The sequence below is a fragment of the Hypomesus nipponensis genome, chromosome 16 (assembly GCF_054491055.1).
Source record: "Hypomesus nipponensis isolate SF chromosome 16, ASM5449105v1, whole genome shotgun sequence".
NCBI lineage: Eukaryota > Metazoa > Chordata > Actinopteri > Osmeriformes > Osmeridae > Hypomesus > Hypomesus nipponensis.
In genome coordinates this window covers 4,869,761-4,897,760 of record NC_140376.1, presented here as the reverse complement: position 1 = coordinate 4,897,760, position 28,000 = coordinate 4,869,761, and the positions used below count along the sequence as shown (strand labels likewise).

At 51.4% G+C, this 28,000-nt stretch overlaps 1 protein-coding gene across 2 annotated transcripts; it reads right to left on the bottom strand.

The window, feature by feature from the left end:
• Positions 1-941: 941 nt before the first annotated feature.
• Positions 942-28,000, bottom strand: LOC146254464 (spermatogenesis-associated protein 16-like). 2 transcript variants are annotated; one of them, XM_084675424.1, is made up of 11 exons: positions 27,936-28,000; positions 27,096-27,648; positions 26,073-26,218; positions 21,811-21,900; positions 14,669-14,753; positions 13,283-13,436; positions 12,085-12,294; positions 11,543-11,649; positions 9,127-9,291; positions 6,393-6,476; positions 942-1,373 (listed from the first exon to the last, which is right to left on the bottom strand). In XM_084675424.1, exons 2-11 carry the CDS (start codon positions 27,639-27,641, stop codon positions 1,056-1,058), a joined length of 1,905 nt encoding a protein of 634 aa, XP_084531550.1. In that variant the 5' UTR covers positions 27,642-27,648; positions 27,936-28,000; the 3' UTR covers positions 942-1,055. The 2 variants fall into 2 exon arrangements, with proteins under 2 accessions (XP_084531550.1, XP_084531551.1); XM_084675425.1 differs by having other exon boundaries at positions 27,096-27,630; positions 27,936-27,998.

Genomic DNA, 28,000 nt, shown 5'->3' with positions numbered 1-28,000 from the left:
ACTTCATCGATCACAGTGAACCGCCTTCCACTGTTTGCCTGCATCTGAATGACTAGTGTAGCTACATAACATTACATTCCCAACACACATGCGCGCACACGCACCGTGTGCTGTCGGCCCCTGTGCTAACTCAGGAAAACCCCTGTTGGTTCCAACCCTGGCTAGGTAAACGCACTGTACATGATCATTAGCAGTGTGCTCCACATGCTGCATCAGGCCATTATCATTATCATGTTCTATCAAGCGCACATGTATATTTACAGAACATACACGTTTGCATAAACACGTCCCTATCTGGCACCAGTAAACTAGACTGTGTGCGAGTGCTCACTAGCTGAAGTTAAAGATGCTTTACAGTAGACCCATGCATGAACAAGTGCAAATGAGCATAAAAAATAAAAGCGATAAGAGAGACTGCAGAGAGAGAGAGAGAGAGAGAGAGATAGAGACATACAGAGAGGAAGAAAGGGAGAGAGTGCAGGGGAGAGAGAGAGAAGGAGAGAGAGAAGGAGAGAGAGAGAGAGAGAGAAGGAAGAAAGGGAGAGAACGCAAGGGAGAGAAAGTGTGTGTGTGTGTGTGTGACAGTAGTGTATCTAAGGAGTAAACAAGCTGGGGTGCTGGAGGAGAAGCCCTAAATCAGGAAGAGGGGAGCAAGGCTGCAGAGTCCATTTATTTCTGCCATTTCTGGAGTAATGGTGGGGGACGAGACCTGTGGCCAGGATGAGATGAGGGATGGGAGGAGAGGCAAGAGGGAGAGAGAGCGTTGAAGAGAGAGAAGACACACACACAGAGAGAGAGAGACAGAGAGCGAGAGAGAGAGAGGGCGAGAGAGAGAGCGAGAGAGAGAGCGAGAGAGAGAGAAAGAGCGAGAGAGAGAGACAGAGACAGAGAGAGAGAGAGAGAGAGAGAGAGAGAGAGAGAGAGAGAGAGAGAGAGAGAGAGAGATAGGGGACATTGTGGGGAGGTGGATGGGGGGGGGTTCCTTTCACTGAGCTGTCTACGGTAATCTGACCATCAGGTCTTTGGTCTGTGGGACGTCCAGGTTCTGGTTCTGATCACAAGGCTGGTAGACCCAACTCTGGGGTACCAGAGAGAGCAGGGGGACGTTCAACAGCAGAGGCCTCGTCATCCGGGCCCGCAGGAAGTGTGGCTTCTAAAATAACATTTTCACTGGGAGGGGAGTTGGTGGGGGGGTCTTCGACGCAGCCTGGGTCCTTCTCATTGGCCACATTTGTGTCCTTTAGGGGCCCTCCTTTCCGTTGGTGCTTCCTCCTGGAGGAAGTGGGGGCCTTCTGCTTCCTTTCGGCCTTCAGAGCCTTGTTCCTCCGGAAGGTCTCTGCCAGCTGCCTCACCAAGTCCTCCAGCTGACCCACCTGAACACACACACACACACCTCTCTCTCAGATCCTTTGACTGGCCCACTTGAACACATGCTATACAATATCCAGCTGATCATGCTTTCGACACACGAGCGTAGAGCCCACGTACGACACAGCTAAACAGGAAGTGACCCGTACAGGCCGACAGTGCAGACCGATGTGCTGTGCGCGGCCCAACCCCAAAGAGAAGCCCCTGGTGACTGATTGGCTGCTGAGCGCAAAGCCTCCACCCCCCCACTCCCCCTCCCACGTCCACGTCCACCTTTCCCCCCCCCCCCCATACCAGGGATGTAATTACCTAGGGTTTGGCCTGCACCCCCCCTCTTATTCATTTGCGAGGTGAAGGCTTTGGCTTGGGAATTTACTGTGCTGCCAGGCCCCACTCTCACAGCCGAGGGAAAAGGCAAGAGAAGGGAGAGAGGGAGGAAAGAGAGAGAGATGGAGAGAGGGAGGAGAGAGGAGAGAGATGGAGAGAGGGAGGAGAGAGGAGAGAGAGGGAGGAGAGAGAGAGGAGAGAGAAGAGAGAGAGGGAGGAGAGAGGAGAGAGATGGAGAGAGGGAGGAGAGAGGAGAGAGATGGAGCAAGGGAGGAGAGAGAGAGAGGAGAGAGAGAGAGAGAGGGAGGAGAGAGGAAAGAGAGGGAGGAGAGAGATGAAGAGAGGGAGGAGAGAGAGAGAGGAAAGAGAAGGGAGAGGGAGGAGAGAGAGAGGAGAGAGAAGGGAGAGGGAGGAGAGAGAGAGAGGAGAGAGTAGGGAGAGAGGAAAGAGAGGGAGGAGAGAGATGAAGAGAGGGAGGAGAGAGAGGAAAGAGAAGGGAGAGGGAGGAGAGAGAGAGGAGAGAGAAGGGAGAGGGAGGAGAGAGAGAGGAGAGAGGGAGGAGAGAGAGAGGAGAGAGATAGAGAGAGGGAGGCGTGAGATGGAGAGTGGAGACGGACAAAGAGGGAGGGAGTGAAATGAATGATAAAAGGGACTGTATAATGAGGGACTGCACTGAGATAAGCCCATCTGCACTGGAGGGGAGAAAGTAGGGGAGAACTCAGAGAGATGTGGCGAGATGGAGATGAACAGAGGGATGAGGGTGGGGAGATGGAGATGAACAGAGGGATGAGGGTGGGGAGATGGAGATGAACAGAGGGATGAGGGTGGGGAGATGGAGATGAACAGAGGGATGAGGGTGGGGAGATGGAGATGAACAGAGGGATGAGGGTGGGGAGATGGAGATGAACAGAGGGATGAGGGTGGGGAGATGGAGATGAACAGAGGGATGAGGGTGGGGAGATGGAGATGAACAGAGGGATGAGGGTGGGGAGATGGAGATGAACAGAGGGATGAGGGTGGGGAGATGGAGATGAACAGAGGGATGAGGGTGGGGAGATGGAGATGAACAGAGGGATGAGGGTGGGGAGATGGAGATGAACAGAGGGATGAGGGTGGGGAGATGGGAGATGAACAGAGGGATGAGGGTGGGGAGATGGGAGATGAACAGAGGGATGAGGGTGGGGAGATGGAGATGAACAGAGGGATGAGGGTGGGGAGATGGAGATGAACAGAGGGATGAGGGTGGGGAGATGGGAGATGAACAGAGGGATGAGGGTGGGGAGATGGGAGATGAACAGAGGGATGAGGGTGGCGAGATGGAGATGAACAGAGGGATGAGGGTGGGGAGATGGAGATGAACAGAGGGATGAGGGTGGGGAGATGGAGATGAACAGAGGGATGAGGGTGGGGAGATGGGAGATGAACAGAGGGATGAGGGTGGGGAGATGGGAGATGAACAGAGGGATGAGGGTGGGGAGATGGGAGATGGGAGATGAACAGAGGGATGAGGGTGGGGAGATGGAGATGAACAGAGGGATGAGGGTGGGGAGATGGGAGATGAACAGAGGGATGAGGGTGGGGAGATGGAGATGAACAGAGGGATGAGGGTGGGGAGATGGAGATGAACAGAGGGATGAGGGTGGGGAGATGGAGATGAACAGAGGGATGAGGGTGGGGAGATGGGAGATGAACAGAGGGATGAGGGTGGGGAGATGGAGATGAACAGAGGGATGAGGGTGGGGAGATGGGAGATGAACAGAGGGATGAGGGTGGGGAGATGGAGATGAACAGAGGGATGAGGGTGGGGAGATGGGAGATGAACAGAGGGATGAGGGTGGGGAGATGGAGATGAACAGAGGGATGAGGGTGGGGAGATGGGAGATGAACAGAGGGATGAGGGTGGGGAGATGGAGATGAACAGAGGGATGAGGGTGGGGAGATGGAGATGAACAGAGGGATGAGGGTGGGGAGATGGGAGATGAACAGAGGGATGAGGGTGGGGAGATGGAGATGAACAGAGGGATGAGGGTGGGGAGATGGGAGATGAACAGAGGGATGAGGGTGGGGAGATGGAGATGAACAGAGGGATGAGGGTGGGGAGATGGGAGATGAACAGAGGGATGAGGGTGGGGAGATGGAGATGAACAGAGGGATGAGGGTGGGGAGATGGGCTGGAAAACAGGACTGCCAATGAGGAGTGACAGTGAGAGGGGGCAGAAGGGGATTACCAGCCTAGTGTGTGTGTGCGGGTGTGTAGTCTGCATAGGCCACATCTACACCAGACAGTGGCATACGGCAGTCTTTGAGATGGCTGACACCCGTCAAATATGTCAATCCAACATGCCAGCCCCTTATCACCACGGCGACAGAGAAACACAGTGAAGGGGTGAGGAGGGATATCTGGGCGTTGGACAACATTTAGTGACTAAATTGTGAGATAAATCTGAGGGGAAACCACCAGGTGAGACACAGGCATGTTTTTTTATGTTGGTGTGTATGTGTTGAGATGTGTTTGTGTTGGGGATGTGTGTGTGTATGTGTTGAGATGTGTGTGTGTTGGGGATGGGTGTGTGGTGAGATGGGTCTGGGTGTGTGAGATATGTGTGTGTGTGTGTGTGTGAGTGTTGGGATGTGTGTGTGTATGTGTTGAGATGTGTGTGTGTTGGGGATGGGTGTGTGGTGAGATGGGTCTGGGTGTGTGAGATATGTGTGTGTGAGTGTTGGGATGTGTGTGTGTATGTGTTGAGATGTGTGTGTGTATGTGTTGAGATGTGTGTGTGTGTTGGGGATGGGTGTGTGGTGAGATGGGTCTGGGTGTGTGAGATATGTGTGTGTGTTGAGATGTGTGTGTGTGTTGGGGATGGGTGTGTGGTCAGATGGGTCTGAGTGTGTGACATATGTGTGTGTGTGTGTGTGTGTGTGTGTGTGTGAGTGTTGGGATGTGTGTGTGTGTGTGTTGAGATGTGTGTGTGTGTTGGGGATGGGTGTGTGGTGAGATGGGTCTGAGTGTGTGAGATATGTGTGTGGGTGTGTGTGTGTGTGAGTGTTGGGATGTGTGTGTGTGTGTGTGTTGAGATGTGTGTGTGTTGGGGATGGGTGTGTGGTGAGATGGGTCTGGGTGTGTGAGATATGTGTGTGTGTGTTGGGATGTGTGTGTGTGTGTGTGTTGAGATGTGTGTGTGTTGGATATGGCCCATCAGAGCCAGTCTGAGTGCCCAGCTCTGGATGAAGAGGGAGGGAGAGAGCGATCCTTCTGGATATTTTATGGGGCGGAAAGCGTTTGATGCTGGCTGCCGGATTCAGGGGAGGAGAGGAAGGAGGAGTAGGGAGGAGAGGAAAAGTGCAGTTATTTTTATGTAGGCTAATGGAATTTACAACGAGGGGCCGGCAATGACTTATAATGACTCAGCGACTGCCCATCCCTGCCCACCCCCCTCCCCCACAGCCAACTCCTCTCCCCCACCGCCCCCCCCAACCCCCCCCCCCCCCCCCAACAAAAACGTCTTAACCACTGTGCACCTTGCCGTATATGGCAATCTTGAGTAAACTGTAAAAGCATTTAAAAGTCTATATGAGGGAAAGGAAGCAAAACAATAGTACTGTAAACTCTTGAAGATGCTATCTTGGAGAAGAAAGTCTTTTGGCACGCTCAGACAAGACAAAAAAAGGAGGAGACGCCGATAATGGATTCTGGACGTGTTTATCGAGTGAGATTCAGTGTGTGTGTGTATGTGGGCTATGCAGCCCAAAGGTTTCTGGTGGTATTCCTCTAAACTGGGTGAATTCATCTATGTGAGATAAAGCTGTATTAGCGATTCTAAAGGGCCTACACATTGCAGATGGGGGGACTCCACCTAAAGGAGGGTCAGTACACTGTAGACAGCATCCATAATATAGTCTCTTCCAGTTTCAGATCATGACTGAACTGGCACACTTTCTATAGTCCAGACAAGCTCCATAATTATCCCCCTTCGAGTTGAAGCAAAATCTGGCACATTAAACCTAAGTGAAGTGGGTCATAGACTCGGAATTCTCACACACACGACAGTGGAAAAGCTCAGCGTTCATCAACATTCAGAGTTCGCAGAAATAAAAAATCCCTACGACATCAAGCAAAATGTCAAATTATTATGAACTGCCCACTCTTTGTTCTTCTGTAAAATTAAGTTAAAATGGCTTGTCTGGATAATAGATCAACCATACTGGCCCATGGTACAGTTCTAGTGAAATTACCACTTATTACCCTCATTAGAGCAATGGCTTGAATAAAAGTGGAGTAGCTGAAAGCTAGTGCAGACTAACCAGACCAGGACCAGGACTAGGACTAGGACTAGGACCAGGACCAGGACCAGGACCAGGACCAGGACCAGGACCAGGACCAGGATCAGGATCAGGATCAGGACCAGGACTAGGACCAGGACCAGGACCAGGACCAGGACCAGGACCAGGACCAGGACCAGGACCAGGACCAGGACCAGGATCAGGATCAGGACCAGGACCAGGACCAGGACCAGGACCAGGACCAGGACCAGGACCAGGACCAGGACCAGGACCAGTAACTACCAGAGGGGTAGTTCCCCACCCACCACATCTGGTAGGGACCTGGTCCACTGGTGTCTGTATCTGTGTGTATTTCTATCCTTTCTCCTCACCTTCCTCTCCAACAGGCATGTTCTTTTCCCTTTGTCTTTATTTACCTTTTGCATTTTATTCCACACACGTTCCCGGCATGTCCGCCTTCCTTCAAGGGTGTCTGTTGTGTCAGCCATTAACGCCTGCAGCTGTGGGGCCCAGATAAAGATAATCAGACACGCTGTTCTCTCTCTCTATCTCCCTCTCTCCCCCTCTCTCACATTCACACACCTCCACACACCTCATCCACATGCATGCGCCGAAAGTTTCCAGTTAAAACAGACTTTTAAAGCCAATTAAAAAATCATTTGTCGGACGATGATTTTTATACCTCATTCCTCACACCATGAGTGCCTGTCTTGTTCGTGTGTGCTGTGTTTGAAGGGAGGAGAAAGACAGCCAGGCTTTTACCAAAAAGGGGAGATGTGTGTTTGAGAGAGACAGAGACAGAGAGAGAGTGATAAAGAGAGAGAAAGAGACAGAGAGAGAGAGAGAGGGAGGGAGAGGGAGGGAGAGAGGAGCAGAGGGAGGGAGGGAGGGAGAGAGGAGGAGAGAGAGAATGACAGGGAGAGAGGAGGAGAGGAAGAGAGGGAGAGGAGGAGAGACACCGATAAATGGAGAGAAAGGCGGGCAGAACGAAGGAGTGAAGGGGGACAATGTGGACAAATTGACAAACAGCACCTATCCATCAGGGTGTGTGGGAGAAAGCTCATATACATGGAGCAGCACTCCACAGCTCATTCATCTGCAGACAGCCAGGCTGGCTGGGGTGGCAGGAGAGTGAGACCCAGCCCCCGCACACCCTCACACCCCCCACACACATCTAACAAACACATACACAAGCCCCCCCACACTTGCACACACGCCTCCACACAGTCATACATAACAAACACACACACAAACACACACACACAGAGAGTCATACAGGGATAGCAACCCAGCCTGGATCTGGGTTGAAAAACTACCTTTTATCCTTTCTTCAAAAAGCACAAGTGCTTTTTTTTCTCCAGGAGCTTTTCATAGAGCTGTGCAGCTTTGGGTTGAGGTGAATTATTAAGTCTCCTGAGAGTCTGAGTACAAATTTTATTTTTCCACCCTGGCCGAGTCCAGGTCCAGAGTAAGTCTTACATATTGAATCTTATACTCTACCAGACTAGCTGACCGCTGAGAGACGAGAAACATGGTAAAAAAGCTTGCTCGCTAACCAAGGACAGAAAAGAGACAAGCTACAAAGCTTGCTAATAGCTAACAGGACAGAAGAACAAACAAATATCCAATGAAGATGCTGACTGGACTTAGAGCGGCAAGTTAGCCACGTTAGCCGCTGGCTACACGCTAAACCACGAACCAAACCTCTCAGCCAGTGTTGGCAATGCTGCAGCAGCACACAACATAATGGAGAGCAGTGTAGTCCTTTTGTTAGTGTTATTATACAAAACATTAAAATAGAATTTAGACGAGTACAATCATCATCAACATCCCTCAGAGTAACATCGAACCCATCATTCCAGGAAGTATCTATTTGTGTCAGACTAATTAGAAGCCCCCCCCCCCCCCCCCCCTTCTCTCCTGGCTCTAATTCACGCTAGATTTGGTGGTAGAATCCCAGCCAATCCCATTGCATTGATCTGGCTTAATCTCACCACTGTGCGGCACTAATCTGGTAAAGAGGCAATTATAGAGCTGCAGCACACTCTGGTCTCCCAAATGAGCCTACCCCTGCTCTCTTTCTCACTCTCTCTCTCTCTCTCTCTCTTCTCTCTCTCTCTCTCTCTCTCTCTCTCTCTCTCTCTCTCTCTCTCTCTCTCTCTCTCTCTCTCTCTCTTTCTCTCTCTCTCTCTCTCTCTCTCTGTCTCTCTCTCTCTCTCTCTCTCTCTCTCTCTCTCTCTCTCTCTCTCTCTCTCTCTCTCTCTCTCTCTCTCTCTCTCTCTCTCTCTCTCTCTCTCTCTCTCTCTCTCTCTCTCTCTCTCTCTCTCTCTCTCTCTCTCTCTCTCTCTCTCTCTCTCTCTCTCTCTCTCTCTCTCTCTCTCTCTCTCTCTCTCTCTCTCTCTCTCTCTCTCTCTCTCTCTCTCTCTCTCTCTCTCTCTCTCTCTCTCTCTCTCTCTCTCTCTCTCTCTCTTTCTCTCTCCTTTTTTTTTTTTTTTACACCTCCCTCGTGCAGTTATGCCTTTAATCTTTTCTATCTTCCACTTTCTGTATAAAACCAACTGTACACATTTCACATGCACGCACGCTGCAGCACTCACGCATGCTAGCACACACAAACACTCCCATATATGAAAGGGCCTTTTGCCTTGCTGATTTCCTCCACCTCATAAATATTCAAAACAAAGCCTTGCTTATTGGTGTGCATAATTTAAGACTTTATTAAAACAAGCTAGCCTCGTTCTCTTGCCTGTGTTCTATGCTGTTAAAGTGCTCTTCAATAACACCATGGCCCAGGAGACAAACACACAAACATCTCTCTCTCTCTCTCTCTCTCTCTCTCTCTCTCTCGCTCTCTCTGTCTCTTTAACAAACACACACGCCTGTCACTCTTCATTTTTTTAACACACACACAATAGTACAGAAACCTCCATGCACAAACACCCTTCCCCAGAACAACGTAATCTCATCACAATACACATTTCAGACCATTTTAGCATTAGTACGAGGGATACCTCATGAAATGAAGAACAACACAGAATGTTTTAGCCACTATAGAATGGTACTTTAACTGCATCCAGCTTTGTAGTAACACAGCATATTTCAACTAGGGCACTGATATATCGTCCTCAAGTACAGCAGATCATTGCTCACCAGCTTGGCGTCGGTTTCGTTGACCTCCTGCAGGTAGGGGGCGACGCTGAGCTCTGCCAGCACCTGCTGGAGGGCGACGGTCCTCTCCCGGCCGCGCTGCAGCTGGCCCAGGAAGTCAGCATACTGGAGCCTCTCTATGACCCCTGACCCGGGAAAGAAACCTGCCTAATGACTCAGCACAAAACACATCCATGTTAGGACCAAGAATAAACTGTCATGTCCATGCATGTAAGCACACGCTACTACACATTCACACACGCACACGCACACACACACACCCGCACACTCTGATCGGGATCACTAAAGACAACATCTTTAATTTCCATTGTGCACTGACATCTTCGTTTGTGTCCACTTTGGCATCTCTATCACATCATCATCATCATCATCACCACCACTTCCACCATCAACATCAACATCATCATCTTCACCACGCACTTCCTGCTTCACACAAACAACCGACCAATCGCACTCAGAGTCAACCGACCAATCGCACTCAGAGTTCAGCTGAGGTTCAGAGCACTTCCTGCTGGTGGGGGTGAGCAGGTTCCAGGTGCGAGGGTGTGGAAGCTCCGGCAGCCCTGGCTCTGCTGTGTCTCCCAGTGGGTTTCTCTCAGCAGCCGCTGGAACACGACAAAGTGTCTCCCCCCCCCCCCCCCTTCCCCCCACACACTCTTTTATCAAGCCCCTTTCAACCCCCCCCCCCCCCCCCCCCCCCACACACACACACACACACACAATCCCCCATCCTTCCAGCCTCTAACAAAGAGCTGGAAATCATGTTGAAAAATTGAGATTCTTTCTCCTTTTTCAGCTAGACACCACCCCCCCACCATTCTCTCTTTATCGCCTCCCTCAAGGCTGCCTCACCCCCCCCCACCCTCCTCCTCCTCCTCCAGTCCCTGGAGTGATTTCAGCCCCTGCTGAGGTCACTGGCCTCTAAAACCAGGCCCTTGGTCAGACGCTCTACTTCTGACACTCCTTTTCCTCCAGAGAGAAAGTGGAGAGGCAGAGAGGCAGAAAGGTAGAGAGGAGAGGCAGAGAGGAGAGGCAGAGAGGAGAGACAGAGAGGAGAGACAGAGAGGAGAGGCAGAGAGGAGAGGCAAAGAGGAGAGGCAGAGAGGAGAGCGAAGAGGCAGAGAGGCAGAGAGGAGAGCGAAGAGGCAGAGAGGCAGAGAGGAGAGGCAGAAAGGAGAGGCAGAGAGGAGAGGCAGAGAGGAGAGCGAAGAGGCAGAGAGGCAGAGAGGAGAGGCGGAGGAGATGGACAGCGGTGGAGGGGGGATGGAGGATTTGTCCTGCAATTATCCTCCTCTGTCGTTCATCCAAGTTATGGTCTTTTTATTACAGATACATATCCTATAGCATGCATCAATCTTCCGAGTCACCCACTGCTGTGTGCAAGTGTGTGCGTGTGTGCATGTGTAAGTGTGTGTGTTTGTGCAGTGGCTGAGGTGTCAGGGTTGTTTATCTATGCTAGCTGACCTGTACTCTTTAGTTTCAAGATTCCAAGGAGAAAAAACACACACATACACACCGCCCGCCCCCTCCCACCGCCCCGCTCTTCCTCCCCATTTACTTCACAACACTTGTTTTCCCTCCCTATGAATATTTCATCGAATTATTCTCTTACCCTCCTCTCCTACCCCTTCCATGCTACATTGGAGCTGAGCAACAACAATCAGCAGGGTTTCCAGGGCCACAAGCCTCTTTCTGTCTGTCCCACTGACGCTGGAGCTGAAAACGCTGCACGTCCCGTGCCGTTAAGTCATCCCCTGTCCACAAATGGCTGGTTTTCAGTTTGATGTTAATGTTTCAATCAAACCTCCGTTGAAGCCAATCCTGACCATGCTGGTGGACAGTACACTAGCCATCCCTACACCCCCCTCCCCCTCTCAGCACAGCCCTCTCACAGACAGGCCTCGCAGATGACTCCTTAGCGAGAGAGGTGTGCTGTTTCTAGCGAGAGAGGTGTGCTGTTTCACCGAGACACCGTGGCAATCAGTCGTCTTCGGCCTTTAAGTGGCACCGTTTATACTTCAGACGCCCTGGCTTTGGTCCTGTGAGAGGGCGTGTGTGTGTGTAACCCTATACTGTGTTTGGGGGGAGTCTCTACTGACCGGTGTGTGTGTGTCAAATCAAAATCAAATCAAATGTATTTGTATAGCCCTTTTTACACGCAAGCATGTCACAGAGGGCTTCACATACGCCCATAGAACTGCCCCTCAACCAACCTAAACCCTCAAGGAAGACAAGGAAAAACTCCCAACGGGAGAAAAAATGGAAGAAACCTTGGGAGGAGCAATTCAGAGAGGGATCCCCTCCTCCAGAGACGGTTGGCAAGAGAGAGGAGCAGAACACAAGCTAAACATAGTCATACAGTGTGTGTGTGTTTGGGGGGAGTCTCTACTGTACCCACAGTCAGCTTGGTGCTGTTGATCAGATCCAGGATGGGGAGAACCCTCCTCCGGAGCATGTCACATGACCTCTCCACCTCCCCGGGGCGCCACGACCCCTGCGGTGCTCCTTCACACACACACACACACACACACATCAACATGGCGAGCCTCGACTGACAAGCACACACACACAGAACAGAACAAAACACGGCCCAGGACTAGAGCACCCGACCCCAGTGAACAAGCGTGAGATAGGGCCTGCAAAGGACAGACAGACAGACGGGCCGACAGACAGACAGATGGGCAGACGGGCAAGCAGGTAGGAGAGCAGACAGATAGGTGAGTAGGTAGGCAGACAGTCCAATTAATCATCCAAATAAATGAACCATCAACACTGGATCATTCACATGATGAGCTGGCTAGCCGGAAGGAGAACTCTGTCAAATGTGCACGCGAGTTAGACACAGAGACACAGGGAAGATAGAGAAAGACAGAAAGACAGAAAGAGGGTGAGAGTGAGACAGGTCTCCAGGTGGGCGGAAGCAGGCATCCGTCTCCTCACCTGTGAAGGAGGGCCAGCTTCTGGTCTGGAGCTTCTCCAGGAAGACCCCTTCCTCCCTCCTCCTGAAGCCCAGGGTGAGGAGGAAGGCCTGGGGCTGGGAGGATGAACCCGCGGGGGAGGATGTCTGGGGCTGGGTCGAGGGAGACGGGCTGGGAGTCAAACCCAAGTTCCAGTCTCTGGTCTGGGGGAGGACATGGTCTCCGCTGGGGTCTGGAGAAGGGCGGTGGGGGCGTCAGGGGAAAGGGTGGGCTTCATTTAGATTCAACAGGGTATAGCTCCAGTTCAGCACACATAAGAGTGAGGGTGGACATCAATGAAGTGTGTAAGATGTGCGTGTGTGGGAAGTATTACCGATGACCCCCCCCCCCCCCCTCAGAAGGCAGTGCCCTCCCCCCTGGCCCTCACCCTCCAGTCCCCCTCCCCTTCTCCTACAACCCTCGTTAGCACATCTGGCTGGAGGACAGCAGGATGGAGAGGGGTCAGGACCAGCACAAACCACGCTCCTGGGAGACTCTCCACTCCTCCTTCCGCCCTCTCTCCTCCTGCACTTGATGAGGGGGAGAGCAAGGCCCTGGTCCAAGCCTTGGGAGATTCACACAGATCGCTTCACTCCTCCACTTCCCCATCTACAATTCCCTCTTTCCTCTCCTCTCCACTCTCCTCTGCCCTCCGCCAGCCCCAGGACACCCTGAGCCTAGCGTCCTCCCAGTCTGGGCGCTTGTTCATCAGTGGAATCCTCGCACACGTGGAAGAGCAATGAATTGATGTGGGGAGCACGTAGGCCAACCGAGTAAAAGTTTTCCAACCATTTGCCACGACGTTTTTACATTCATTCTGGGCACGCACACGGCCATAGACACGCACGCAGACGAGGACAATGCCTTCGGGAAACCTGGGAGCTGGGATGACAAGCATTCAGCTGGGGTGGGGGGGGGGGGTGGGGGGGCGGGTAGTGTTTTTGAACTCACCTGGGAGTCTGCCTGGTTCATAGAAAGAGCTAAGAGAATGTGTGTGTGTTATGTACAGGTATAGTGTGTGTGTGTTACCTGTGTAGAGGTATAGTGTGTGTGTGTTACCTGTGTACAGGTATAATGTGTGTGTGTTACCTGTGTACAGGTATAGTGTGTGTGTGTTACCTGTGTACAGGTATAGTGTGTGTGTGTTACCTGTGTACAGGTATAGTGTGTGTGTGTGTTACCTGTGTACAGGTACTCAGTGAAGGTGGGGTGCCTCTTCCTGAACTCTTCCTCTGCCTTGGCAATGACGTCGCCGAGAGCTTCCCCAAAGCAAGGAGCAGGACTAAACATGACAGACACGCCCTCCTCCAAGGTGATCGCCTCCTCCAACATGGCCTGCAGGCGGAGACACCAGGGGTAAGGTGGTGTGTGTGTGTGTGTTTGTGTGTGTGTGTAGAGTTGTTTTGCAGAATCTGGGTCTCTCTCACAAAGAGACCCAGAGGAGAGGTTTTTGAGGCGGATGGATAAAATGGCACAATTTCTTAAAACGCCTGTCAGGATAAATAAATGCAAGCACAAAGACACACACGCGCCGTGCACCAACGCCCGCACGCAAACACACACACAAACACACACGCAAACACACACACACACACAAACAAACACACGCTTGAACTCGCATGGGATGGCAGTGAACAGAAACAGAAGGTGCTTGATGTGCTGTACACTAAAAGCTGCTATCTCCCACTCATCTCACATCAAGCGAATGCAAATCGAGGCTTGGATGCAGATGGAGGGAACAGACCCACTTAAAGAACCCACCGCAAAGCCTTCATGTTGTCCTCTGAATGCAAACTCGATGCCTTGCCTGGTTTCCATGGTGGGTGGGTGGGTGGGTGGGTGGGGAGTGTGCCGTAAGTCCGAGCACTTCTCGGTAACCTTGCTAACTTTCAGCAGACATTGCTCTCCTCTTAAAGAATCACCACACTTTGCTTTCCGGGGAAAGGTTGTGGTTGTTTTTGGGGGGCTGTCTCAAATACTCAAACTGATCCATGAACATGGCCATTTATCATTATCACACAACCCCCTCCCTGTGATAAGTCAAATCAAGTGCCATATTCATTCTAAAGTTTTTTACCACTAGGGGCAAAAAGAGCCTGGATTTACCATTAAATAATGCCAATTAAAACTTGAAATCACGATCCAAACACACACAGCATCCATACAGACACGTACACACACACACACACACACACACACACACACACACACACACACACACACACACACACACACACACACACACTGCATTCAAATACAGAAACAGCCCACACAATGATGCGGGCAGTGACCTCAGCCTGACAAGTGTTAAGGTCAAAGCCCGCCCCCCCCCCCTCGCCCCTCCCCCCACCCACACACGTACGCACACACATCCTTAACGGTTGTCTATTATAAACTGTTTAGGTCTCCCTGGCGTTCATCACCCCTGATTGATATGCTTCCGAGTTCCATGGTAGGCAGTCTTTTAGCCAATAATCGTTCAGGTGACGGCGAGGAGTGCTTCTGATTGGCCGGCGTGGCCGCCCCCTCCCTCTCCCCGGCGTGCCAGGGCGCCCATCCGTTCTCACCTGCCAATAGAGTTTGATGAGTTTGCTGAGGTGGCGCTCGCTTCCGCCGGACAGACAGTACAGCCAGTCAGCAATCATGGCGCTCCTGTTGACAGACACGCGCATGCATGCACACACACACACGTGCACACCAAAACACACACACACAGACATGAGTCAAATATCTGTCACTCAAGGTGTTAGGAGGAGAGTTGGCAAGGATAGAGGTGATGGAGGGAGAGAGGGAGGGAGGTAAGGAGAGAGGTGAGGGACAAAGGGAGGTGAGGAGAGAGGGAAGAGACGTGAGGGAGCTGAGGAGAGAGGTGAGGGAGAGAGGGAGGTGAGAAGAGAGGTGAGGAGAGAGGGAGGTGAGAAGAGAGGTGAGGAGAGAGGGGAGAGAAGGAGAGAGGGAGGGAAGTGAGGAGGGAGGAAGGTAAGGAGACAGGTGAGAGAGGGAGGTGAGGAGAGAGGTGAGAGAGGGAGGTGAGAGAGTGAGGTAGAGGTGAGAGGGAGGGAGGTGAGGAGAGAGGTGAGAGAGGGAGGGAGGTGAGGGGGAGGGATGTGAGGGAGAGAGGTGAGAGAGGGAGGTGAGAGATGAGGTAGAGGTGAGAGGGAGAGTTGAGGAGAGAGGTGAGAGAGGGAGGTAGAGGTGAGAGGGAGAGAGGTGAGGATAGAGGTGAGAAAGGGAGGGAGGGACAGAGATGAGGAGGACAGAGGGAAGAAAGGAAATTGGGTAGAAAGAGAGTAAGAGAGAGTAAGAGAGAGTGAGAGAGGGTGGATGGACTCAGTAGAGACAGACATCAACACATTCCAGACAGCTTGGATGAAACCTGCACACACACACACACACACATACACACACACAGCAGCTACAACACAGTCAGCCATGACCCTACTGTCTGGAAAAAGCTCAATAAAGAACCAGACAGGACAGGACAAAACACAACAGAACGCAACATCTCTTCAATTCTCAGAGACATAATAGGAGTCAGGGCTTAGTGCACGCTCACAAACAGACCTTATCTGGTGCACTATCTGAACAAAGGTGCCATAACAGAAGCTTGTGTTGCGAGGAGACAGACAGACAGAGACAGACAGACGGAGACAGACAGACAGAGAAAGACAGACGGAGACAGACAGACAGAGACAGACAGACAGATGGAGACAGACAGACAGACAGAGACAGACAGACAGACGGAGACAGACAGACAGAGACAGACAGACAGACAGATGGAGACAGACAGACAGAGACAGACAGACGGAGACAGACAGACAGAGACAGACAGACGGAGACAGACAGAGACAGACAGACAGATGGAGACAGACAGAGACAGACAGACAGACGGAGACAGACAGAGACAGACAGACAGACAGATGGAGACAGACAGACAGAGACAGACAGACGGAGACAGACAGACAGAGACAGACGGAGACAGACAGACAGAGACAGACAGACAGATGGAGACAGACAGACAGAGACAGACAGACGGAGACAGACAGACAGAGACAGACATACAGACAGATGGAGACAGACAGACAGAGACAGACAGACGGAGACAGACAGACAGAGACAGACAGATGGAGACAGACAGACAGAGACAGACAGACAGACGGAGACAGACAGAGACAGACAGACAGACGGAGACAGACAGACAGAGACAGACAGACAGATGGAGACAGACAGACAGAGACAGACAGACAGAGACAGACAGAGACAGACAGACAGACGGAGACAGAAGCCCCAGGGGTTCCCATGTTGTGATGCTGTCGCCGTGTCAGAATGAATCTCTGTTGAACCCAGAAAATGAACAGCCACACACTGCCATCCCTACAGTCACACCCCCCGCTTCTCTCTTCCCTTTCTGACCTCATGGGCCTGGACCTGGGGCTGGGGCTGGAGCCACTGCTGCCACTTAACTGATCTCACAAGGGCAGGTATTGTTTGTTTATGAAAGAGCACCCTTAAGGGTCTGATCTGAACACGCCCCATTTACGCTCAATACCTGGGGGGGGGGGGGGGGGGGGGGGGGGGGGGCTGCCGGGAAGAGGGGGGGGGGGCTGATAGTGAACGTGTGGCTCGGGAGGGAGGGCGTGTGATGGGGGCGAGTGTGCATGCATGCGTGCGTATGTGTGTTTGCCCTACATGTCAGGCCTGCGGTCCTTTGATTCGTCCTGACACAACATGTGTCAAGACTGAGGAGGCCTCCCAGGCAATACAAACAGCACAAACTGCCACTGACGGGCACACAGCCACCGGAACACAGGGGGCGTTGATAATCCTTCAATGTCCAAGATGCATATTTTCCTCATATAAAGCACGGAAATACCTTCTCCTGTCTGTGGGAACACATGAAGTCATCATGACAGACCTGTTATTACTGTTCAACAATGTTGACCCCTTATACAGACAAGTGCCATGATCACCATGGCACTCCTTACACCTGACTGACTTCTCCAAAGTGGATTTCAAGAACAGCGATCAGTTAGTGTAGAGTCACAAATAAAAGACAGAAAAAAGGTTCGTTAGACGCTACAGAGTCCGGAGGGAACTGGCAGAGGTTCAGAGGCTGCTGTGTTGGATGCAGATCATGGCCTGTCTTGATATCCACTAGATACACTACTTGCCAGATTCCAACCAGACTCCTATCCCAACCCCCCCCCCTCCCCCTGGCCCCTCCACACACACACATCCCACTCACACACACACAAACACGCCCCACTGCCTTGCACAGACAGCTCTATCCATCATGGCGGAGAGGGTTGACAAGGCGCTGTCGCAGCACTGACATCACAGGATGATAATCACATTTAATTGGCTCTGATCGGTTCCTCTGACACCACTATACCGATAGCAGCTCCGAGGGACAGTGTGTGTGTGTGTGTGTCTCTCTCTGTACGTGGGCTATTACAGTACACTAAATGTGTGTGTGAGAAAAGGGAATATCGAGTGTGTGTGTGTGTGTGTCTGTGTCCACAAGGTCTGTGTGTGTAGGAGACCTCCTCTCCAGAGACACATTGCATGACCCGATGATAGACTGGTCCAAACTCAATAGATGTTCCACAGACAGGGAACAGTGATGGGCCGGGCCTTCATCTAGTCTTCTCTCTGCATCTGACAAGAACTCCGATGTGAATTGTCAGTTCCAAATGCAGATCCAATGAACGACTGATGTGCAATGACACCGCAGGGTAACTGCCGTTCAGCCAATGGCTATCGTGTTCAATCATTGTTATTGTCATCATGACAAACACACACACACACACACACACAGAATCGCCATCATGATCTCTCTCCACAATCTACCATTTTCCAAGTCACCGCATCATAACGAGCAAGCAAAGATAGAGCACTGCTTCACTTCAGACACACACACACACACACACACACACACAGGAACCCATCTACATATGCAGCTACATAAACCCACGTGTACACACACACACACAAGGCCACGCACACACCCGAGCAGACACAAAGACAAACACACATGGATAGGAGGGTATAAACAGAGGCTGCCAATAATGAAGATGCTCCACTTAATCCCCCTCTTCACAGCGGCAGACTGAAGGAGGAGCTGCCTGATCAATAACTCTATTACCTGAGAGGGAAGGAGGGAGGGAGACACAGGCACAGAGATAGAGGGCGAGAGAGGAAGAGGGAGGCAGGGATAGAGACAGAGAGAAAGAGGGAGAGAGAGGAAGAGGGAGGCAGGGATAGAGACAGAGAGAAAGCGATCGCGATGCGTCCTCTCGTTTGTTCCCTCCCTCCCGCTACACTTGCCTATGTGGCCCTGAACAAGCCAGCGTGTGCATTCGCAAACTACCTGACAACTGTGAACATCACACAAGTGAGGGGGGCAAGGGTAGGAGAAAAAGAGAGAGAGAGAGGGGGGGGGGGGGGGGGGGGTAATATAACAGTTATGGGTTGTTTGTCGGTGTGATGGAACCGCAAGGTATGTCACGGCAGAGGGGATGACAGGATACGGTCTACAGGGGAAGCTCAAACCAAACTGCCAAAACTCAGAGGGCCAGGGCCTCTAGCTCAGGTCAGCCAAGAACTCTTGAAGTGAAGAGGGACTTGCTGCCTGAGCTCAAACCAAGACAATAAACACACCGACAGTCCGGTCTGGCACTGTGATGGGCGGGCGAGGCGGGTGTGTGTGTGTGTGTGTGTGAGTGTGTGTGTGTGTGTGTGGGGGGGAGGTTATGGCCCACCATGGGGGCAGCGTGTTGAAACTGTGTGACGTGACACACTATTTTGGCAGCAGAGGAGAAACAAAAGGAGGGTGATGGATGAGAGAGGGGGGAGAGGGAGTCTCTGAACAACTTTAGAAGGAGGAGTGAGGGAGGGGTTGTGATTTCCTATATATTGTGTGTGTGTGTGTGTGTGTGTGTGAGAGAGACTTGGTCTGCTGCTGGCCTCACATGACAGCCAGTCCCAGACAGCGTGTTGACTCCTGTACGGTAGAACAGGGAGTAAGTGTTACAAACCACCCATTAGTCCATCCATCACCACATGTTGGGGAGTCAAGTGATGGCATGAGGCATTCTGTCACCACAGGACTCTGCTGGAGGCTGCACTCAAAACTGTTGGCACACTGTGCACTCGAGCACGCGCACACACACACACACACACACACGTATCTCTCTCCAGCGGACCGCATCACATAATTGTTCGAGGCTGGAGATCAGACGATGGCAGCTAATATGAGCTCCAACGAGTAGTCTATAGTTGTCTTGAGTCGACTCCAGTAGTTACCTACACATCTACATTTATGTATCTACAAGTCGACAGTAGTCTCTAAGTCTACAGTTATGTATGACGATACTAGTCTACAGTAGTCAACAAGCAGTAAGACGGTCTACAACACTAGGTCAGAACACCTTACTGGAACCTCAAAGCTATACGTTTCACACAAAGCACATTACCAGATTGTAACGCATTCCAGAAAACATGACCCCCTAAAAGCCTGTCATTGCTCTCCAAGTGGGCTCCAAGAAACTGATAATAACTCTAAAAGATTTTCTTAGATAGAAGGGCAGAAAGAGAGAGAGAGAGAGACAGAGAGAATCACCACGACAGATTTCTCTCTGACACCGGAGCTGTCACTGCGGTCAAATAAACATTCTCCATTCAATCTCAGGGGTGGCAACCCCTAATGTACGTGTCTGCAGATGACTGTCTGATGATGGAAAGTGCACCAGATGTCAGAGGAAATTACAAAGCCTGATATTCCAGGGCAGGCTCCTCGGGCGCCGAGCAGAGAGCGGGAAAAACACATTGGATTTGTGCAGGGAACAAAAGAGGGATTTCAAACGCGCTCCGCTAATATTGACAACGCAGTTCCCCGTGTTGAAAACCCCATACTTTTCCGTTTGAATGAAAGAATATTCAAACCAAAGTGACGTTGCCTAATTGCCAGCTCAACCGAAGCAGCGTGCATCCTCCTAACCATGTAATTAGCTCTGATACAGCCTTTTTAGTCAAATCTACAGAACATCAATGGCTGTAGGAGCCCAGACTACTGTAGAAATATCATCATTATTAAACGGTAACATGATCAAATGTAATATTCTAATGTAAACATCCAGAACGGGGACATTTTTCTGTCGGGAGGCCTTTGATCTGCAGTAAACACTGTTCAAGGCACAGTTTGGTAGGACGTATTTCACTAAATTCTAAAGCGAATGGCTTTGGGTATCCCAGAATGCATCTGCATGGCCTTGACAGCCGCCATCCCTCCGTTGGCCTAATGTGGGTTGATTCGGAGGGGGGGGAGGGAACATGCTGACGGAGGGAAGAATTGGAAGTGTTGGGGATGGTCGGAGGTACAGATGGAGGGATGGATGCAGTCGCGTCAGCAGCAGCTGACCTGCCGAAGGGGAACGGAGCAGTCTGAAGTCGGTCCGGCAGAGCCGCAGAGCTCCATCCGAGGTCCCCCCCCTCGCCCCCCTCTCCCCTCCCCTCCACCCACCTTCACCTCGTCTCCTACCCCCCTTGTCCGACCTCATCCTCCTCCTCTCCCTCGTTGCCCCGCTCCTCTCCTCTGCCCTTCTCTCCCTTCCCCTGGAGGCCCTCTTTCTCCAAACCCCTCCACTCTGCCCCCCCGCCCCACCCACCCCCCTCCTCCCCCCAACCCCTCTCACCCCCGCCCACTCCTCCGGCTCCCTCTGTCCGCATCAGGCGTGGTGCCAGGCGGGGGTCGCTCCGACCGCTGGGTGGTGGGGGAGGGGCCGGTGACCTTGCTGCAGAGCGTTTATCTAATCCTGGCTGAGCGATGACGCGGACGGCCAGACTCCTGTCCTCCACAACGCAGAGAGCCTCTCCTTTCTGATCAGTAGGCAGGCCTTCCAATTCTGATCTAATTGAGCCCCGAGACATTACAGAAAAAACGGTGGATGGTGGAGGAGGAGGGGGGGGGGGGAGGCAGAGTGTGTGGGATGTAGAGGGGTAGAAAAAAAGAGAGAGAGAAAGAGAAATACGGAGAGAGCTATCGAGGGAATAACTGGCCAGTGAATCTTCTCGGCAGGACTTCAACAGAGACAAGAAACGATGATGTGAAAGCGACAGCAACTAAATAAATCGCAACTGCTACACTCCCCAACCTCGAGATCCAATAAAGAAGAAAATACTGTGGCACTGACAGCCAGACAGACCTACAGACAGCCGACAGGCGGGCGGGCGGGCGGGCAGTCAGGTAGACAGTCAGTCATACAGTTAATAGCCAGGCCATTTGGGTGCAAATGGTACATTAACAACATGTGCGGACCTCTATGGCTCACACTATCTGGCTTATGGCAGCATTACAGGGGGGGGGATAATTACCTGTCTAATTGTCCTCCAGTCACCACTCGTACTCCATCGAGCAGTTAGACTATTTATGTGTCTCTGTGACCCTATGTTTCTCTCCTGGAGGGACAGACTGATGCACTCAGTGTGGGTTATGATGACATCCGAGTCCAACACACACACACACACACGTACACACACACACGTACACACACACACACGTACACACACACACATACACAAACCATCATCCCTAATTAGCTCTCGATCCGTCTGCCTGCCAGCCCGCCTGTCTGACACACACAAACACACACACACACGCACACAGTAATGGTCGACTCCAACGTTTCCTCCCCTGGCGGTGGACTCGTACCTGGCTGCGGCACACGGTTCACCCAGCAGGCGGAGCGCGGCGGCCTGTCGCAGGTGGTTTCGGAAGTGGGCTGGGTTCAGGTGGACGCTCCTGAGGAGAGGGGGGCAGGGGGGGGAGGACAGAGAATGAGAGAGAGAGAGAGAGAGAGAGAGAGAGAGGCAGAGAGAGAGAGAGAGAGAGAGAGAGAGAGAGAGAGAGAGAGAGAGAGAGAGAGAGAGAGAGGGAGAGGGAGAGAGAGAGAGAGAGAGAGAGAGGGAGAGAGAGAGAGAGAGAGAGAGAGAGAGAGAGAGAGAGAGAGAGAGAGAGGGAGAGAGAGAGAGAGAGAGAGAGAGAGAGAGAGAGAGAGAGAGAGAGAGAGAGAGAGAGAGAGAGAGAGAGAGAGAGAGGGAGAGGGAGAGGGAGAGGGAGAGGGAGAGAGAGAGAGAGAGAGAGAGAGAGAGAGAGAGAGAGAGAGAGAGAGAGAGAGAGGGAGAGAGAGAGGGAGAGGGAGAGGGAGAGAGAGAGAGAGAGAGAGAGAGAGAGAGAGAGAGAGAGAGAGATAGGTGAATCCCAGTGATGGAACTAACCCTTCTTTGCTGGTTCCTGTCTGGGTTGAGGATGTTACAGTGTGTGTGTGACGGTGGCCCAGGGGGAACTCCTAGCCCAAAACAGGCTCTGCTAAAACAGCTGCAGGATAAAAGTCATGGACGTTATGGGCCTCTTACAAGCGTGTGCGTGTGTGTGTGCGTGAGGAACAACACTGCTGGCGTGTGGGACAGAGTAACAGATGAGGATGGAAGCTTTACCTCACCACCACAGAGGTAGCTTTGAGCTGGGCCTTTCATATGGCAGACTATCTCTGGAGATTTATGAGGTCATCAGAAGAACTGATGAATATGGGGGGACACACAGAGAGAGAGAGATAGAAAGAGAGACAGAGACAGAGAGAGAGACAGAGAGAGACACAGAGAGAGAGACAGAGAGAGAGACAGAAACAGAGAGAGACAGAGAGAGAGAGAGAGAGAGAGAGAGAGAGAGAGAGAGAGAGAGAGAGAGAGAGAGAGAGAGAGAGAGAGAGAGAGAGAGAGAGAGAGAGAGAGAGAGAGCATCAGATATATAACTGCACATTAGACGTAGACGTGATCTCAGTTCCGTTTCCGAGGCGATCGTTTGCGCCGAACGAAACGAGGCAGTCATTACCTGGATCAAATACGGCGCCGTGAAAGTATTGAGCATTTTCTGAGCGTCTGGGGGCGCACCAGAGCACGTTTCCCGCGGGCTAAGAAACGGAACCGGAGAGAGGAGCCACCCGAGGAGCCGTCAGACGCGATGCAGACGAGCTGTGTGAGGGGCGGAGCTCTTCACCCCCCCGACATGTGGAGTGACACGAGGACGAGACATCCAGGCGGCCGTCCAAGCCTCCCCCTTCTCCTCCTCCTCCCCCCTTCTGCATCCCTCCCTCCCTCCCTCCCTCCCTCCCTCCCTCCCTCCCTCCCTCCCTCCCTCCCTCCCTCCCTCCCTCCCTCCCTCCCTCCCTCCCTCCCTCCCTCCCTCCCTCCCTCCCTCCCTCCCTCCCTCCCTCCCGTCTCCCTTGATGGGGCCTGCTTTTAAAAAGCAGGAGGGAGGGAGGGGGGGAGGGGAGGGGGGGCGGGGGGGGAATGATGTGAGAAAGTCTAGCTGCCAACTTCGTGTAATGTCTTTGGTGCACAGGAGCCTACTTCAGGGAGAGAGAGAGAGGGCGAGAGTGGCGGCTTGTTTTTTCCCCTGGATCAGTGTGGGGGTCGACTGTGTGTGTGTGTGTGTGTTTGTGTATGCTCCTACGCGTGCCTTTGTTTTCCCAACACCGTTCTTGCTTTGCCCCCATTCCGGCTGCATCCCCAACACATTTCACCGTCGCTTGAATAATTCACAGCTATCAAACACAAGGCCCATTACCCTACTAAAGCATCCTTTTAGCGTAGTTAGTCTCGTCTGCTACAGAGTCTGAATGGGGTTTGGCGTCGACAGTCGCTCGTCACGAGGGCCCAGGCCCACGGCCCAAAGCCCACTCCACAGAGAGCGTGGCTGCATGCCGAACGCCTCAACTGGCTTCCATGAGCCACATGCCGACGGATGGACACACCTCATCCGGTGAAGAAAAATCTCCTGGTCGAGCTAGGCAGAGATAGAAATGAGAAAGAAACAGAAAGAGAGAACAGAGAAAGTTCGACGCGACAGAGATAAAGTGAAATTTGAGAAAGAAGGCGAGAGCCAGAAGTACAATAAGGCCATCCATTGATCTTTCTATTGCATGCCACTAAAACAATACCTATTCTTACCAATGCCAGGCAGACTTGCGTCCATTAAATTCCTTGCAGAAGTTGGATGGAACAAGGTAATTTGCTGTAGCTAGCCTGTAAGGACCTTAAGAATGCCTGAATAACATAAGCTGAGGCTATGCCGAGGTCTGGAGAACATAAAACATATCTTGAAAATAAAAGTGTTTTTCTTTCCTCTGCAGCTGCCCTCACACACACCAACTCCAACACCCCTTCACCATTGCTGTCTCTCCCTCCCTTGTTCTCTGAGAGAAATCCCAATGACGAGGCATTTACATCTGGCATGGTAAAGACAGTCTACTCGCTAATAACCTCCCAACCAGCTCAGATACTGGTACGTCATTATTCACTTTTCTAAGTGGGTCAAAACCTCCATCTGGAGAGGGTGGATCTGAGCTGCGACGACCCTGTCATCTTTATTAGGATCAGAATATTACAAGTACAAAAAGGCGATTCACTTGAAATCTATTCATAGGTTTCACGCATTAGTTTAGTTTTTATTACTCCCATTCATATTTTTCATTGAAGACACCCAACTTCTTCCACTAAACTTGTTTATGGCCCAATTTCGTTTTTAAATGGGAACCATTACCTGAGTGAGGGGTTGGCTTAGGAACACCCCTCCCCTCCTTCAGCACCCACCCCCACCCAAGATAATTACAGCCATTCGTCTGGGGCCTTAACTAAACGTCTGGCATCAGGTTGGATAAGCACATTTAAAAGCTATAGTTCCTCCTCCTTAATGGTTCCACTTAAACTTTTCCTACAAATGGAAATGCAGCCGTTGATGCATTTGTGGGTTCCTCCTCTTTCCTCCTCTAGGCTTTCAAAGGAAAAGTAGAAGTAGAGGAAGAAGAGGAAGAACTAAGTCATTTGTCAAAAAACTCAAGTCAGAAAGCTTGGTCCCTATTCCTGGGTTTATTTACAGCTAAAGAACAAATGTTTGATCTGCACCCGAGCCTGAAGAACACAGACCAACCAAACACAGACTATTTCTCACGCCGTATGTCAGTGTACAACAAACTTGCATTCAGGGGGAAGAAAAATGAGGGGTGCAAATCTGGTTTTAAACAAGAGGCAGAGTCAGATTCCCTGAGCGGAACAGAAACTTTGTGTTCCCAGTCTGAAGGAGACAACGGGGGTCTCAAAATAACCGTTTGTAGATGACAAACTCAAAGAGACGGGCTGGTTTTGACAAGAGCAGAAGAGAAAGAGAGAGTGTTACAAGACAGAGAGAGAGAGAGAGAGAGAGAGAGAGAGAGAGAGAGAGAGAGAGAGAGAGAGAGAGAGAGGTGGGGTTTACCACCAGGAGATATGAGACAGGTGCACGCTCATGTGCATGCAAGGCGCCCTGAAACTCTAAAACAAGCATCAGGAAAACAGAGCTGCCAACACAAGCCCAACCCTCTCCTCTGTCACATCAGCCAGGTTGTTTGTCAGGTCCCTGCCCACCCGCCAAACAAACTGATATATGCTAAATCCATTTAGAAGCGGAATGCGCATGGCTGTCTTTGATCGAAGCTCCCTCTAAGGACTCAAAGCCGAGACCCTCCCCTCCCTCCCCCCTCCTCCACCCCCCCCCCCCTCCTCCTTCTCCCCCACTCCCCTCCTCCACTCCCCCCCCCCCCCTCCTCCTTCTCCCCCACTCCCCTCCTCCCCTCCCCTCCCTCCCCTAGACTCCCGCCGTAAACACGCATGCGCCCATGTATACACAGACAACACATGTATAATGTATGTCAAAAATCCTCCCTGGTTAAAAAAAGAAAACAAAGGTATACAGGATATCTCTGCTTGAAGGGACTAATGAGCCAGCAGAGATAGACATACTCGACCGAATGTTGACACCCTCGACCCTCCCATACCCCCACCCGCCTCCCCCGCCTCGTCGCCACAGCACCACCACTCATCTCCTCCGACACCCGCCTCTCTCACTGCCCCAGCCCCTCTACCACCCAGCCCCCTCACCTGTGTGCATGGTTGAGGGCCAGCTCTGGCCTCTTCAGCTTCAGGTAGCACACCACCAGCCTGGCCTCCAGGTAGCTGACCAGACGGCTGATGTCCTCGTGGTCGGCATGCAGCTGGTCCACCAGGGCGGCCCCTTTGGAGCACAGCTGGGTGGGGAGAGATGGAGAGAGAGATGGGAAGAGAAAGACAGACAGGGACATGGAGAGAGATATACGAATGAGAAGAGGGAGGAAAGAGAGACACATACAGACGAAGATAACAGATCAATACAGTCAGACCATTCAGAAACAGACGAATGTTATCTTCTATCTTGATGACTTTCATAAGCTACAGCACATGTTCATTGAGGGGTGCCCTCTGCGAAGCACCATGTGACCATGCCCTAGCAATAATCTCCACTGTAGTCAATGGGTGCGTTCGACTTCATGCAGCGCTGGCATTGCCTGCAGCCCGGCTGACTTGAAGCAGCCAATGGCATTTTCAGCTTCAAGGCAGCCGACTATAGCCGGCTGGCGTCGGCGCCGCCGCCGCATGAAGTCGAACACACCTAATGAGACAGAACCTTTGTGCTGTGAACAACAATATTATGAAAAATTGCAAACAAACACTTTTTAACCCCTTGTCTACCAACTAGTGACAATAATGTAAAGGTAGTAGACAAGGGTTAGTAGTGACAACTATGTGACAATGGTGACTTATAATTTAAAATATATATATTAAACATAGGGGCTTGTATAGGCAAAAATGTAATGGCTATATTAGAATGTGTGTCATATTTTTGATTCAATGTAAATGTGTCATGTGTACAACAAGATCTTTTTTTAAATGTATGTTATACCGCTTGGGGTTGTTGGGGTAGCTGCTAAAACATTCATCACAAGTTCTGAACAAAAGAGGGGGTGGAGAAACAATAAATAATGATGGAATCTATTGGTTTACTGGGTGAATAAGGAATAATATATAAATATATAAATACATAAAGAAGGACTATGCACGTCCAGATTTAATTTAAATATCAAGTACCTCCAGAGCGGCGGTGAGGCGACTGGCAGCCACGCCGTATTTTCTCTGCTGGTAGTAGGAGTCGGCAGCTTGTATGGCTACAACCAGCCATTTGTCAATTTGAGGCAGAAAGCTGAGATTAGGTCCACTTGCAGGCCCCCCTATTTCACAGCCCTGACACATTAATTGTGAGGCAGCAGGGGAGGAGGGGGTTATCGGGGACTTAGGCCCGAGCCGCTCCTCTCCGTGCACCAGCGTGTTCTCAACCTCCAGCAGTCTCTTTAGCGAGATGCGGGGTAGTCGTGCAGACAGGTCTCGGAGAGAGCGCGCAACCCCCCGCCTTCCCTCCAGCGGAAGGTCTCTGCCATTTCCACAGTCTGTCTTTCTCCTCTTTGGTTGGCTGTTGTCCATCTTCGCTCTGCTTCTCTTGGTCAAACATGAGGTCTGCTGCGGTGTCTGGAAACGGGTTGCAGTGTTGACAGTCTCTACACTTGACTGGTTGGGTTTGTCAGTGTGGGCCTGCTTTGCAACTTCCAAAGAAGACATCATGACAAGTCTGAAAGACATAACAAGCCTACGTTTTTTTAATTTATTTTTTTAACTCCGACTAAACCTCAGAGAAGATGCCATCAACCTGCCCCCCTTCCCTTCAGAAATCCTGTGAAGATTATCCTTTTTAGCAAATAAAAGCGTGTGTATCGCACTCTCTACTACCATCGTCTAAACACACTTTAAACAACATTGTGACTGTAATAGTGAACAGACACCGACAGAAATGTCCAATCGATCGGATTACACTATAAATGTAGGTGTGTTTGTCCCGGAGCTATATATTGTAAAATACTATGATAGGCTGCTTACCAGTGTTTCTCTTGTTTGTATGATTACAGATATACATTCAATAATCTGCACGTGGTTTGTAAAAC

Bases quoted from the DNA above. Each gene is read 5' to 3' on its own strand.
- LOC146254464 (XM_084675424.1), bottom strand. From the start codon at position 27,641: ATGTCTTTCAGACTTGTCATGATGTCTTCTTTGGAAGTTGCAAAGCAG. The intron at 26,219-27,095 runs GTACTTGATATT...CTCCCCACCCAG, and splicing joins GCCTCACCGCCGCTCTGGAG to CTGTGCTCCAAAGGGGCCGC. The intron at 21,901-26,072 runs GTGAGGGGGCTG...CCCTCTCCTCAG, and splicing joins GCCCTCAACCATGCACACAG to GAGCGTCCACCTGAACCCAG.